Source organism: Sycon ciliatum, chromosome 11 (genome assembly GCF_964019385.1).
Source record: "Sycon ciliatum chromosome 11, ocSycCili1.1, whole genome shotgun sequence".
NCBI lineage: Eukaryota > Metazoa > Porifera > Calcarea > Leucosolenida > Sycettidae > Sycon > Sycon ciliatum.
Genome location: NC_088653.1, coordinates 21,464,189 through 21,477,877, shown reverse-complemented (window position 1 = coordinate 21,477,877; position 13,689 = coordinate 21,464,189). Strand labels below are relative to the sequence as shown.

Sequence of the window (13,689 nt, the reverse complement as noted above, 5' to 3'; positions counted from 1 at the left end):
TAATTTTTCAATCTATTTCCCTTTCATATTGACTTTATACATGTAGTTCCCTTCAATTGTTTATGTAAATATAGTGCACATTGACTTTAGTAGAGCATGAAAAGAGCTCCATTTTGATATGCATGTCATACTATACAAAATTCGAGTTCACATACATTCAAATGGGACTTCGGGTATAAGGACACTTCGCGAATAAGGACATTTTTCTGATGCCCCGCCGAGTGTCGTTATTCGCGAAGTTGACTGTAGTTAGATCAGTGCATATGCGCATATGCGGGGTATGGCACGCAAGATCAGACAGCACTGAAATAAAAATAATTTAATATTTCGAAAATGAGATTTTTCACTCATTTTACAGTGCAGTACAGTGCATGCAGTGTGTTGAAGGGTTTCTTCTTGTGCCGTTGTGGATCTACCCCCCCCCCCCCCCCCCCCCCCATCACCACCACGTACATGTCATGTAGATCTACCTACCACCATAGCATTACAACAGGACTTCACAAAATACATGATTTGTAGCGGTGGAAAAACAACGCAACAACTACAAAGTCCGAGGATAGTTCTGAGCTAAACACGTACCGTCACCTCCTCGCACACCGACCACCCAGGATTCGTACAATCATCTATCACGCAGGCAAAGTAAAAATACTTGTAGCGTCTCCTTGCACAACGTTGTTGCCTGGTGCTCCTTGCAGCTACTTGGACACAAACTAGTCGGTGACCCATGGCGTCCGACGAGCAGAAGTTGCCAGCTTCGGTCCGAACTGCCCGTGATTTGCTGGCTAAGGCAGTTGAGAAGGCTGGCATTCAGATTAGCGGTGGACTTGCCAGCGATGCCAAAATCCCATTGAAAGACATTTTTGTGAACTTGACGTTGCTGACAAAGGACGAACTTTCCAAGCTTTTCAGTAACGAGTCATCGTTCTTTTCGTCTGGTTCTGAACGAGCACGCCAGTTGAAAATGTTCTCCGAGGCTCAGCCGCGAAGGGTCGCTACGGCCGAGCGTGGCATTGAACTGGAAGATATTTTCTCCGCTACCAGCGAGCGGTCTTGCAATCAGGGGGCCGCGCCACGCCCGGGCTGTGCCCATGAGGTAGCTGATTCGGGTTTACTGGAGCCGCCTGCCAAGAAACCCGTGGAAGAGAACAAGAATAATGTCCTAGCGTATGGAAGCGCTGGCTGTGGCAAATCCACGATCTTTCTGATCATGCTGGAATACCTCTGGTCTAAAGGTGAGCTGTGGCGTGGAAAGTTTGATCTGGTATTGGCAGTGGAATTACGACGTGCCGAGGTGCAAGCTGCTACGAGCTTGTGCGACTTGCTGGCACGTCGATTCTCCAGTCTGGATGTGGAGACAGATGAGCTGCTGGAGATGTCCCGGTTCTTTCGCAGCAACCAGTCCCGTCTTTGCATTGTGCTAGACGGGCTGGATGAGTGCAAGTTGGAGAACTGCAGTGAATACATGCGTGATCTACTGTTGAGAAGGCGTAGTGGTGATATGCATGTGGTGGTGACGTCTCGACCATGTACTGATGCTCATACCCTGTCTCAGTGTGGAGAGTATCAACAGCAAGTGGAGGTGGTTGGATTCTCACCAGACAACGTTGCAACGTATGTGAAGAAAGTGGTGGGCGGTGTGGAAGGCGAGGCTATGCTGGAGCAGCTCCGCTCACAAGAGGGCACAATGTCGCTAATGGGTACACCTCTGTTTGCTGCGCTGGCTTGTGAATTGTTCATGGACGACAGAGACGGTAGTAAATTGCCGGAATCCAGTACAGGACTGTACGAGTTGCTTGTCCGCCGTGTCATGGAACGACGTGCGGGCAAACGCTACAAGACGCTTTCCGCCATCAAGACGGACGAAGTTGAAGTGTTGAAGGAGCTTTCCGGTTTTGCACTCTCTATGCTAGCTCAGCAAAAGATGGTGTTCAACGAGGAGGATGTCATTTCGGCACAACTCAGCGCGCCTGCAATTGAATTAGGATTGCTGATGGCTTACAAGAGCACCAGCTCAACAGAAGACCGGCAATATCGATTTGCTCACTTGTCCATTCAGGAGTTCTTGGCGGCCTGGTACGTGTCTAGCGAGATGCTGAACGACGAGAACGACGCTGCGTGGCTGGTGAGGAGAGTCGGCCATTACAGCGGTCACATGACCATGTTCTGGCGTTTCCTGATCGCGCTCACACCGCCAAAGCCCGCAGTCGCCATCATGGAGCATCTGTGGCGGATATTCTGCGACGGCGGCCGTACACAACGTGCATGCAGCCAGACTGATACACGCCTGCTCGACGACATTGTGAGCCGTTCTCAGCCAACCAAGCAAAGCAACGACGTGGACCGTATCCATGCGGTGCTGAAATCGACGCTGTCAGTTGAAAAGATGAAAGAGCTCGCCGATCAGCTGCTGGTTGGCACCGCCGGGCAAGGACGTGGTCGTCAGCGTGTCGACAATGCTCTGCCACGAGGCAGGGAGTTGACGGACGACTTGTACCTGGATACTCTTGTAAGCGTATGGAAGAACGAGGCAGCGGAGGCGAGTGCAGAGGTGTTCCTGTCGGCTGTACGTAAAGTGGATCCCGGGACTGCATCGCATTGTGAGCAGCATTCGATGACAAGCGCAACATCGGAGATATCGACACCATCGGCACCTGGAGCTGCCCCGGCTGCTACTGCTGCACCCATACGGCCTCCTACACCTGCTTTCAGTGACGAGGGAGAACGCCGTTGCCTAGCTGATTTGTTAGTAGCTTATCTAGAGCACTGCCAGTATCAAGGTACGTCATCTTGTAATGGCCATTGTTCATTCTTCTCTCAGGTCTTTTCTCTGAATTTTAGTGGTGTGAGCCTCAGCCTGTTAGATTGCACTGCCATTGCTCATTTCCTCACAACCCATTTTTGTGTGGACGTGCAGGAAGTGCGCCTTGGTTGGTGTTTCTTATCCAGCACTGCTATGCGCTGCATTCTTAATGGCTTGGCACACTACACACATGTACGTGTGCTCTCTTTGCATGGGAATCGCTGTACCGATGGTAATGTCTTTTCATCAGCCATTTTGTGCGCATCGTCCAGCCTGGAGCAAGTGTATTTAGATGAGGATGAAGTCGGCATTGACGGCTTTGCTTTGGTCTGCCGAGCGCTGAGTTCATGTAGGAATTTGCGGCTTGTTTCACTTCCCCAGTTATTCAGTGAGCTCGGTGCTGATGTGCCGCTGACGTCCATTCTGGAAATTCTCCATTCTAACAGGAACCTGGTAATACTGTATGTCAACGGATACACCTTCACGTATGGTCCTAGATCGGAGGAACGACGTGTACTAGCCCGGTTCGTACAGGCTGTTCGCCAGTGTAGCCAGCTTAGTACGCTCTTCTTCACTCCAGAGTATGGGGATAACAGCAGGTTGGTGTCCGAGCTCCAGCCGCTGGTAGATGATCCTGAATGTGCTCTCCAGGAGATTTAACTCTGGTAATAGGGCGTTGGTTGCTACTATGACACTGTACAGTTGCCATGGTTATAGCCAGCACCAGCCCCGGCACAGATTCTCTCTGGCCGTGAGCACTGTGTTCTATTCTTGTACAAAACTTGATTTTCCAGCCGCTACAGTTATCTGCTTGCCTATAACGGGGCAGTGCAAAGCCCATTTTCCTCTTGCCCAGGCCAAACACGGAGTTGACCGTATGCGCTTTCCTTGCCAGTGGTGCCTGTCTATATAGCAGATAATTTTCAAAAACTTTTCAATCTTTTCTCAATTCTTGAGCGCTGCCATGCTGATAACACTGCCTGCAATACAAAAATATTATTTTGAGTGTCTTGTACTGACACGATGTTTTCACTCCATTTCCTTGTCTCTTCTGTGTTTCCTGAATTACACTGACAGTTGGCTGTGTGCAGTGCACCGGTATGCAGACTGTATGTTTGTTTGTGAAGAACACGTGGAGTGATTCACATGAATGTCAATCACTGGCATTGTGCATGGGTTAACATTGTGTGTGGTATGACGGAGAAAGGTTTTTACCTGGCTCCTGTTATACCGGCACAGCACACACTCTTGTGGATAGTATTATGCATCCATGTGTGTGTGTGGGGGGGGGGGGGCGGGGTTGTCCGAGTCATCTGGCTGGCTAATGATTGTGTTCTATCCCGCACCCACGAGCATAATAGAAACTGGTCGCGGCACCACTGCAGCCTCTGGCGATCAAGAAAGGGAGGAGGCTCGGAAGTCTTCCACCAGGGAAGGGGACCCTGACCCTCGGGTGGATGGTGGGAAGCCTTTTCGTTTTGTTTCTTTGGCCGAACGTCGTTCTGCCAGCCTCGGTTTTTCCACGGACCTCCATTGCAGCCATGGCTGCCGGGACCGTATTAGGGGTGACTTCACTGATATATGTGTGTGACGTGATTTACATGCTCGGTCTACATCTAGCTCTGGATCATGCTCACGGAACAGATGCAGATCTCACTCTCGATCTCACTCACGATCTCCCCTTCGTTCTGCTTCACATGAACGTACAAGAAGTAGATCGGCTGTTGCTACACATACACATACACGTACACATACACGTACACATACACGTACACACTTTACGTACACATAGATCTAGATCTCGGTCTGTGTCACGCTCGCGTGCTACACACGGGGCCCGTTTGAGTGTGCGGGGGCCACGTTGGTCACCCAGACGGCACCGAGTCGCACCGTTTCTCCACGCCACACCGGGATACAACTAGTACAGATGAAATCCTGATAATTCGAACCTCGAAATGCCAGAAAAAACTTCTAATTATCCGGACATTCTAATTAGCCCGTGCTTCACACAGCCGGACATGTCCATGCGGGTGCATGCGGACCCACACGCATGAACGAGCACACACAGAATAGTCTGGTTGAGTTAAATTGGATAGGTGGAGTGCTGGATTCGAACAACTGGTGCAATGTCACGTGACTCGGCAAATGAGTCGCAACGCGAAAAGACTCTGCTGAGTCGCGAACAGGCAATGACTCTGCAACTGAGTCGCAAGCAAGCAAACAGGGCAAACCAGTTGTGAGCGAACATCCGCGAATCCAGCACACCACGTAAATATTTAGAATTGCTAGCCCAAAATTCAGACCAAATGGCTAACCTTTGCAAGCTGTGACGACACACTGTACTTAAAGGGGAAGTGCATCGATTTTTCAAGTAGGGCTCAGATGAATTAGGGCTTGAAAGTGCTACGTCACTCCATAGCAATGGCATAGCAACAATTTGAAAAATTCGAAAACTGGATCCACCTGGATCCAGTTTTTGTATGGATCCAAGCACATTTCAAGCGGTCTCACTCACAGCAAGGTGATGTTGCAAGTGAAACTGACTGATTTGGCTAGTGGGGGCGGGGTGACAACTGGTGGCGAAGTAAAAGTTGCACCTGCATACGACATGAGTGGGTTGCTATGCACCCACATACTGAGGCAATAGCAAAGTCACACCTTAGTGGATCCAAAATAGAAATCTGATGTCAATTTACTACTCCCAGGACGTTTTTGACGTCATCACTTTCAAGCCCTGATAGGGCTTGAAAGTGATGACGTCAAAAACGTCCTGGGAGTAGTAAATTGACATCAGATTTCTATTTTGGATCCACTAAGGTGTGACTTTGCTATTAGGTTCCGATGGTATATCTCTCGCTTGCGTACGGCAAGGGAAGCTTGCCATATCGCCGATTTCCTGATCCCGTTTCCATGGCGACTACAGGTGATGACGCACATTCTGCTTAGCTCCGTGAGAGAGAAGGTCAATCACTGCAGAATTGTGTCATTTTCAGTTGTCTTCTTGTATTCACGAAGTGAAAGAAGTACTGTGTTCAATGCTGTTAGTGCCGTGAACTGTTTATTAGTAGTAGACACCGACAGGGGAAAGCTGGAGTGCGGAGACGTTAGCTGGCAAGCGAAAATCGTGACGAACCAAGTGCTGAAATCTTGGTTGGGACAAATCAAACGTTCAGCATTTACCTCAACCAAGGACCATGCCGTTTGCTCTTTCCACTTCCTGAAGATGGATGCGCTGCCTGCTGGAGACTCTCCTATCTCTCGTAACATCTTCTGAAGCCAGGTGAGACGACGAGTAGCGGAGATTAGCGAACGAAATAATGTCGTATGTTTTGAAATTTTTGCTGGAACATTTCTCAGGAGAGATGGCGAATACCAAGCATCTTCTCCTAGTCTAGAGAAACCATTTCGTAGGCTACATTCCGCCTAGGGAAATGGCTGGGGAGGACACACTTGGAGGAGAACGAAGTATGTGATCTTGTTTATGTTGTTCTTTGGTATTGCAATCTTATGTTTGACGAACATACGGCATGGTGCATAGTTGGTCGTTGAGTGCCTGCATGTGCATGTATAAGTGTGTGCTGATAAACACTTCCTATGCAAGAATCTGACACTCATGCTCTCTTTCTTTCTTGCAGTATGTGCGCACGTGTGTGTATGCGTGTGTGTGTGTGTGTGTGAGTGTGTGTGTGTGTGAGAGAGAGAGAGAGTGTGTGCAGGAGCAGCGTGGAGCATGCCAGTGTGATCGCTGTGGCGTTCTTGCCCGTCACAAGTGTGTGGCTCAGCCCCCAACGACAGTGGAGCCGTGTTGTGGTGAATACTGTGTGTCCCGCGACCGCTGCTTCCGTTCGGTCCAGGGCAGGAATAGACACCGCTGCTGAAGCTCTCCCCGGCCGTACGTCAGTCTCGTGGCAGATGACCCGAACTCTCATTTTGTGTGTGTGTGTGTGTGTGTGTGTGTGTGTGTGTGTGTGTGTGTGGTGTATTTATGTGTGTTGCTCCCTATGTAGCCGGACAAACTCTTGTTTTTGTGTCCCGGGCGCCATGGGGCGGCGTTCTCCCATTCTCTCTCCACTGCCCCTCCGGGCCCACGTGGCTGTGACTCGACGGGGCAGGGCAAGTGTGTGTATGGCGCATGGTGTGTGCTGGCATGTCTGTATAAATATAATTATGTTGGACAGGAATTTGTTCACCCACAACGTTGACGGAAAACCATGCTAGGTGTTGCTGGAATGTATGGAGTCTGCGAGCACTTACAATAACTTGCGTCATGTCACAACAAAGAACGGTGCAGTGTTTGACCCTCATGTAAACATGATGGTGATGGTACCTCACCTAAGCTACCCATGAAGCTAGAAAGAACATCAGGTCAACAGAATTGTACCAGAGGAAAGCATCTATTGCCCGAACTTCTTCATATGAAATGAACAATATCCTTCTCCATAGAGACAACATGCAGATGAAGTGTATGGACAAATAATATATAAATAGGCCATTCACTGAGGGCATGGAATGATCTCTACGTGTAGATTGGATAGACACATGCACGTCTGCAAGGAAAGCATTTGTTCATGGGTTAGTTCATGGGCTGATTGAGTTCACATGGACTAAGTTCATATAATGCCATCTCTCCTGAGCAGCAAAATTTCAAAACATACGACATTATTTCGTTCGCTAATCTCCGCTACTCGTCGTCTCACCTGGCTTCAGAAGATGTTACGAGAGATAGGAGAGTCTCCAGCAGGCAGCGCATCCATCTTCAGGAAGTGGAAAGAGCAAACGGCATGGTCCTTGGTTGAGGTAAATGCTGAACGTTTCATTTGTCCCAACCAAGATTTCAGCACTTGGTTCGTCACGATTTTCGCTTGCCAGCTAACGTCTCCGCACTCCAGCTTTCCCCTGTCGGTGTCACGTCCCAGTACACAACGGAGAGGACTACTAATAAACAGTTCACGGCACTAACAGCATTGAACACAGTACTTCTTTCACTTCGTGAATACAAGAAGACAACTGAAAATGACACAATTCTGCAGTGATCGACCTTCTCTCTCACGGAGCTAAGCAGAATGTGCGTCATCACCTGTAGTCGCCATGGAAACGGGATCAGGAAATCGGCGATATTGTAAGTTTCCCTTGCCGTACGCAAGCGAGAGATATACCATCGGAACCGATATCCAATTGTCTTTCATCTGAGCCCTACTTGAAAAATCGATGCACTTCCCCTTTAAGGGATGCTGGCATACGCATGTACCGCAAACATACATCACTCTTCCAGCGGCGCGGATCAGAGAGTCGGGCACACCGGCCATTGCGGCTGTCGTAGCAGCACCAATGCGGAACGAGTGCCCGGAATACAGGTGCAGGTTTGGCACGCCAGATGCTGCCAGCAATGAACGTACAGTGGTGGTAAATGCCGCACGAGTAAGCTTCTGTCCATCTGAGAGCACAAACAGTGGCCCAGTGGATGGATGATGGCGGGTAGTGAGCAGGTATGCTGTCATCGCTGCTACGGGGCAGTACGGTTGCGTGGCTCGGCCAACGAACACTGTGACCCCACTGCCCAGTGGATCTGTTTTTGACTTTGGCAGGAACAGCTGCATGTTGCCGTCTGCGAGTCGAGCATCAGTCCTCCGAGTCTCCCCTGTAAACTCGGAACAGCGAAGGAAGCCGTAAAATGCAAGCAGCATACATGCTTGGTACAGCAGACGGTCATGTCGGTTGAGTAGTTCCGTCAACTGGCACGCATCCATTATTTTGCGGAGCACAGGCATGGTAATAGGAAGGCGAGGTGTGATAACAGCTGTGCCATGGCACCGTCCAATGCCCTTTACTACTCGTTTCAGCAGCCAGGCATCTTCCAGGGGATCACCCAAGCCTTGTTCAATTTGGGCGTTGCGCACCGCACTGAGGTACACAGAGATAGTACATGGTCTTACTGAGCGAGCGAGGAATGCGGCAAAGCAACTTAGCTGATAGTCAGTAGCTGGGAAGGGTTTCCAGAGGCACAACTGGCAGTAAGCACTATATCTGCTCTCACCGGTCGAATAGGTGCGCCGTGTGTTCGGGGCAATGGCGCATGCAGCGTAGTAGCTTACTTCCCCATGTACTGGGGCCATATCACGTTGTCCGGCAGGTTCTTGGCGCTGGGAGCGAGCCGCCGAAATGCCTGCATAGAGAAGCGTGACAGAGAATCAGCAATCAGGTTCTTGTTCCCTGCAATATGGATGGCCGAAATGGTAAAGTTATGTTTGGCGCAGACAAAGAAAAGTCCGCGGAGTAGTTGCATCACTGGGGCTGATTTGCTACTGCACGACTTTACACAGTCCACGACTGCAGCATTGTCGCAGTGAATAAGGATACGGAGCTTTGCCCAAGCATGGCCCCAAGTGGCGCAAGCGACTAGCAGGGCATACAGCTCCTTCCAAGTGATGTCTCTCTCCACTTCTTCTCGGGTCCAAGCGCCGTTGATTCACCGGCCGTTGTTGTAGGCTCCCCAGCCACGTGAACCGCTTGCGTCTGTATAGAGTTGTAGATCTGGCGATGGAGTCCAGTTGGGGTGCAAGAAGAACGATTTACCGTTCCAGTGTTGCAGCAGGTGCTGCCACCACCTGATATCTTCCATAGCAGCAGAGTCCAGTACTATCTTGTAGTGGGGCTCTTGATACCTGCTGCACACCGACCAGAGCCGTCGAAGAAATGTGCGCCCTGGGGTGACCACCCGTGCTGCAAAGGAGAGCTTCCCCAAAAGGGACTCGAGGCTGCGCTGAGAAATAGACTTACGCTGGAGGGTGGCAGTAAGCAGAGATCTGAGCTCAGTCAGTTTGTCGGATGGGAGCCTGGCTTGCTTGGAAACGCAGTCCAACTCTATTCCAAGAAATGTAAGACACTGAGCAGGGCCTTCTATCTTGTCTGGGGCTAGGGGTACGCCTAAGAGCATGAATGCGCGGAGCAAGATAGCCAGCTGGCGGTTAGCAACAGAAAGGCTAGAAACGGCGTTCAGAAAGTCATCTAAGTAATGCAAAAGATCACTTATGGAGAAATGATGCTTTATGATCCATTCAATAGCATCAGCAACGGTGTTGAAAATGAAGGGACGAGAGCGCAAACCAAAAGGGAGCACTTGTTCATAATAGTAACGGCCTTGCCAAAAAATACCAAGCAGCGGGAAATCTTCGATGCGTACTGGGATCTGCCTGAAGGCGCTCTTGACATCCAGTTTTGACAGGTAAACTGGAGGGGGTAAAGACATAATCATATTGATGGCATCATCAATAGTAACATATTGCAGCGAGAATATATCAGTAGGTATGCCGTCCCGAGTGGGCTAGACAGGTGGTGTGGATCATGCGCATTTTGCCGTTTTTCTTTGGCACTGCACCGACGCCCGAGCAATGCATATGCGAGAAAGGGGGTGAAGTGAAGGGGCCAGCAGTTTCCCTTCGACTACAGGAGGCAGCTAACTGGTCTGATATAAACTGAGCGTGTTCAGCGGAAGGGAGATTAGGAGAATTAACGTTAACAGTACGATCACCTGAAAAGCCAATATCGAAGCCATGATGCAAGCCATGCAGAACATATGGTGAAAACTGTGGGTCTGGGTGGGTAGATAGCAAGGAAGAAAAGCGGGTAACATGCAAAGGTGAGCGGAATGTGGAAGCGTGGAGAGTACTGGCTGAAGGCAAACTATCGGAGGTGCGGACCTTACTGAGAAGTGGTTCGGGATTTGGTCCCAGCCTTGGGGCACTGTTGGCGGGAATGGTTGCCGCCGCATGTGTTGCAGACATGGTGGAAGCGGCAGGACGACTTGTGCTGGCACTGGCCGGAGTTAAAGTTACGGCAGATGATTCGGCCGCTCTCAGAACGGGTGAGCGTGGACCCGTGCTGATACTGCTGGGGGCTTCTGTTCGGACGAAAAGGACACTGACTGGACGGAGGGTGCACAGTGTGGCATACTGGACATGCTGGTCTGGCCTTACCTGTGACGGATAGCTGCCACAGATTGTTGTCGATAATGTCAAGGCGCTTGCCTGGCTGGAGCGAGGCTGACAACCGAAGTTGCTGGTCATAGCTGAACCAAGCAGCTGGCAGATACTGGCGGTTGGCTTTGAGGATGATGGACTGGTACGCCAACAATTCGTGGAGACGGTGTGGTGCGTGAGTACAGACAACCCCCGTGTACAAGGTCCATGCCTCTAGCCATGTTGCGATGTCGTGTACTCGCCGTTTGACTTGGCGACCGTCGCTGGTTTCAACCAGTTCCAGCGACTGCTTACTTCCCCCAGACTGATTGGGGGTTCGAAGCTCGAACGAGCGGGATTCAGGTTGAGAGACAAAATTGCTTAGCCCCTCTGGCAACAGTAAGTTCAGCTCAATGAACTCACCTTTCACGATGCGATCTTGCAGTGACTTGGGCACGAGGAGGTGAGCTGCTGCCGAGGTTTCGGTACTGCTAGCCGCCGGCGCAGATGCAATGGAGCTCAACCCGGGGATAGAAGGTGCAGGATTGGACAGGGTGACAGTTGCCATGGTTTGAGAGGCCGCCTCTGGTGCTCCCGACAACGCTGTGCCGATTGCAGCTGATACTTCTTCGCGCACCATACGCCGCAGTTCCTGCTGAAAGTTGTCACGACCCGAATTATCCGGGTCCTCCGTGACAGCAACAGAAGCCGCAGTAGCAGGAACGAAGTCTTCACGTTCGTCTACGGCTCCCTCGAGTCGGTTTATCAGGACCGATTTGGTGCCAGATGGGTCTAGGCCGCGCTTTTCGAGCTGTTCACGCAGCTCGGCGACACGCAATCTCTGCAACAACTGATTTGAACTCATCGTATGCGATGTTCAAGAAGAAACAGCTACGAGGCTACAGACAAAACTGCAAAAGCTAGGCAGCGAGGAAAAGCTAGGAGCTGAAGAAAAAGCAAGGAGCAAAACTGTGAAAGCCAGGCAACAGCAGCGAACTCTACTTTTACAAAGGCAACACTCAAAGCAAGGCACGTGGGAAAAGTTTGGAGCGGAAGAAATACGAGGTGTGAGCTGCAACCTCTCTTGGCGCGGTTTCGGAGCTGCGCTGTAGATTACTGATTAGCTACGTGAATCTGCGTGATTGATTAGTGTAATCAAGCTGCCAGCTGGCAGGTGTTCATGCGGCGCTAACACGCTCTAGCCACTGGCTAGTGCGCCATTATCCAAACATGAACCCAGAACACAATATGATTATTTGTATTATAGGCTTTTCGGCGTTGGCATCGCTAAGCAAGCTTGGCTAGCCTTCGCATAAGCTGCTCCATAATGATGAGACGAAACAATGAATGCATGTATATACGATCTAGGACAGAACCAAGGTTGAGGATATTTTTGAAGAAAGCTGCAAGTAAGTTGTGTTGAGGAACACAAAGTTGCAAACTCTACGAAAGTAAACTGCAAGAAATGTTTTGGGGTTGATGTCATGATTATTGTAGTCACAGACTGTGTTAGTAGCATTAAAGGTTGCGTTTTCACAGGTATGTTGTTTACATTCCTATTCTTTTACAGGATAATATTTTCACAAAATATGTTAGTCAATGAGTTTTGTTATGGTACACCGTACGGCCATGTAGCTGCCACAGGTCAGAACACAATAATTATGTACATGTATGTCAAAATGCTCTCATGGTCACGCAGAGTTGCGCTATGGACCTTAGACACAGATTTCAAGGATACTGAACTGACCGGCACAGCCTGCTCATGCAAACTGAACTGACCAGTACAATGTACAGTGAACTTCGAATTACACTTTGCTAACTTCAAATTATCAGCACAAATCCCACACATTTTCTACGTAAGTGGAATCCGTGGAACTTCTAATTAACCGGACATATCCAGTTCGAGGTTCGAGTTATCAGAACATTATATGTGGGAATCGTATTGACAGAAATCGGTCCTGGAAAAACTTCTAATTAAGCGGTATGTTCGAACTAAGCCATATTCGAATTATCAGGATTCCACCTGGACTAGCAATAGTACTAGCTCTGGTATGTCAGGTAGTGACTCTGCCTGTCCTAGTGGCACATGTCCGTTATCCAACGACTCGGCTGCCCACGAGCATTGCCTTGGTAGCGGTAGTACAGCTAATGCTGGCGGCGTGGGCTTCGACCCTAAGGGGTTGGTGGACGACTCTGTGTGGTGTCTCCTCCCTCGCACATGGCCTCGTATCTACGGAAACACCGTTCCTTGCCAGAGGTTCACTCCGACAGAGATGCGGTTCCCTACCAAAAAATGCACCACCGTACACCAGGAACTAGAGCACTCTTATCTAAAGGTGCAATTCGACCGGTGAGCCCACCTCCCGACCAGTTTGAGAGCAGCCTATTCACCGTACCCAAAAAAGGTACCACCGCCGAACGTCCCGGAATCGACCTTCGACACCGGAACAAGCACTTGAAGTATGACCATTTCCACCTTGAATATTGGAAACGTTTGCATGTGGATGCACGCATCCACCCACGCGAACACCCCACCCACACGAACACCACCCCCCCCCCCCCCCCACCACCACCACCCACACCCACACCCACGCTAACACCCTTACCCAAGCTAACACCCCACCCAAGCACCCCCCTGCCCACGCTAAAAACCCCACCAACGCTAACACCCCACCGACGCTAACACCCCCCCCCCCCCACGCTAACACCCCCCCCACGCTAACACCCCACCCACGCTAACACCCCACCCACGCTAACACCCAACCAAAGCTAACACCCCACTCAAGCTAACACACCACCAAAGCTAACACCCCACCCAGGCACACATACCCAGCCCACATTGACACGCACGCACTAACACCAACACAAAGACATATACATGTAGACGCTATGCACACACAGACATTTAAATAAACTTCAACAATAACATCACAC

At 50.2% G+C, this 13,689-nt stretch overlaps 2 protein-coding genes across 2 annotated transcripts; one reads left to right on the top strand and one right to left on the bottom strand.

Annotated features, from left to right (window-relative positions):
• Nucleotides 1-724: 724 nt before the first annotated feature.
• Nucleotides 725-3,460, top strand: LOC135827174 (NACHT, LRR and PYD domains-containing protein 3-like). The gene has a single exon (XM_065339700.1). The coding sequence runs from the start codon at nucleotides 725-727 to the stop codon at nucleotides 3,458-3,460; it is 2,736 nt and encodes a 911-aa protein (XP_065195772.1).
• Nucleotides 3,461-4,416: 956 nt separating this feature from the next.
• On the bottom strand, nucleotides 4,417-11,620 carry LOC135827173 (uncharacterized). The gene is made up of 3 exons (XM_065339699.1): nucleotides 11,179-11,620; nucleotides 8,041-8,963; nucleotides 4,417-4,527 (listed from the first exon to the last, which is right to left on the bottom strand). The coding sequence occupies exons 1-3, from the start codon at nucleotides 11,618-11,620 to the stop codon at nucleotides 4,417-4,419; spliced, it is 1,476 nt and encodes a 491-aa protein (XP_065195771.1).
• Nucleotides 11,621-13,689: the final 2,069 nt, after the last annotated feature.

Bases quoted from the DNA above. Each gene is read 5' to 3' on its own strand.
- LOC135827174 (XM_065339700.1), top strand. From the start codon at position 725: ATGGCGTCCGACGAGCAGAAGTTGCCAGCTTCGGTCCGAACTGCCCGT.
- LOC135827173 (XM_065339699.1), bottom strand. From the start codon at position 11,620: ATGAGTTCAAATCAGTTGTTGCAGAGATTGCGTGTCGCCGAGCTGCGT. The intron at 8,964-11,178 runs GTGAGTTCATTG...TTCTCTATGCAG, and splicing joins GCAAGATCGCATCGTGAAAG to GCATTTCGGCGGCTCGCTCC. The intron at 4,528-8,040 runs GTATGCCAGCAT...GTGTATGTGTAG, and splicing joins TGTATGTTTGCGGTACATGC to CAACAGCCGATCTACTTCTT.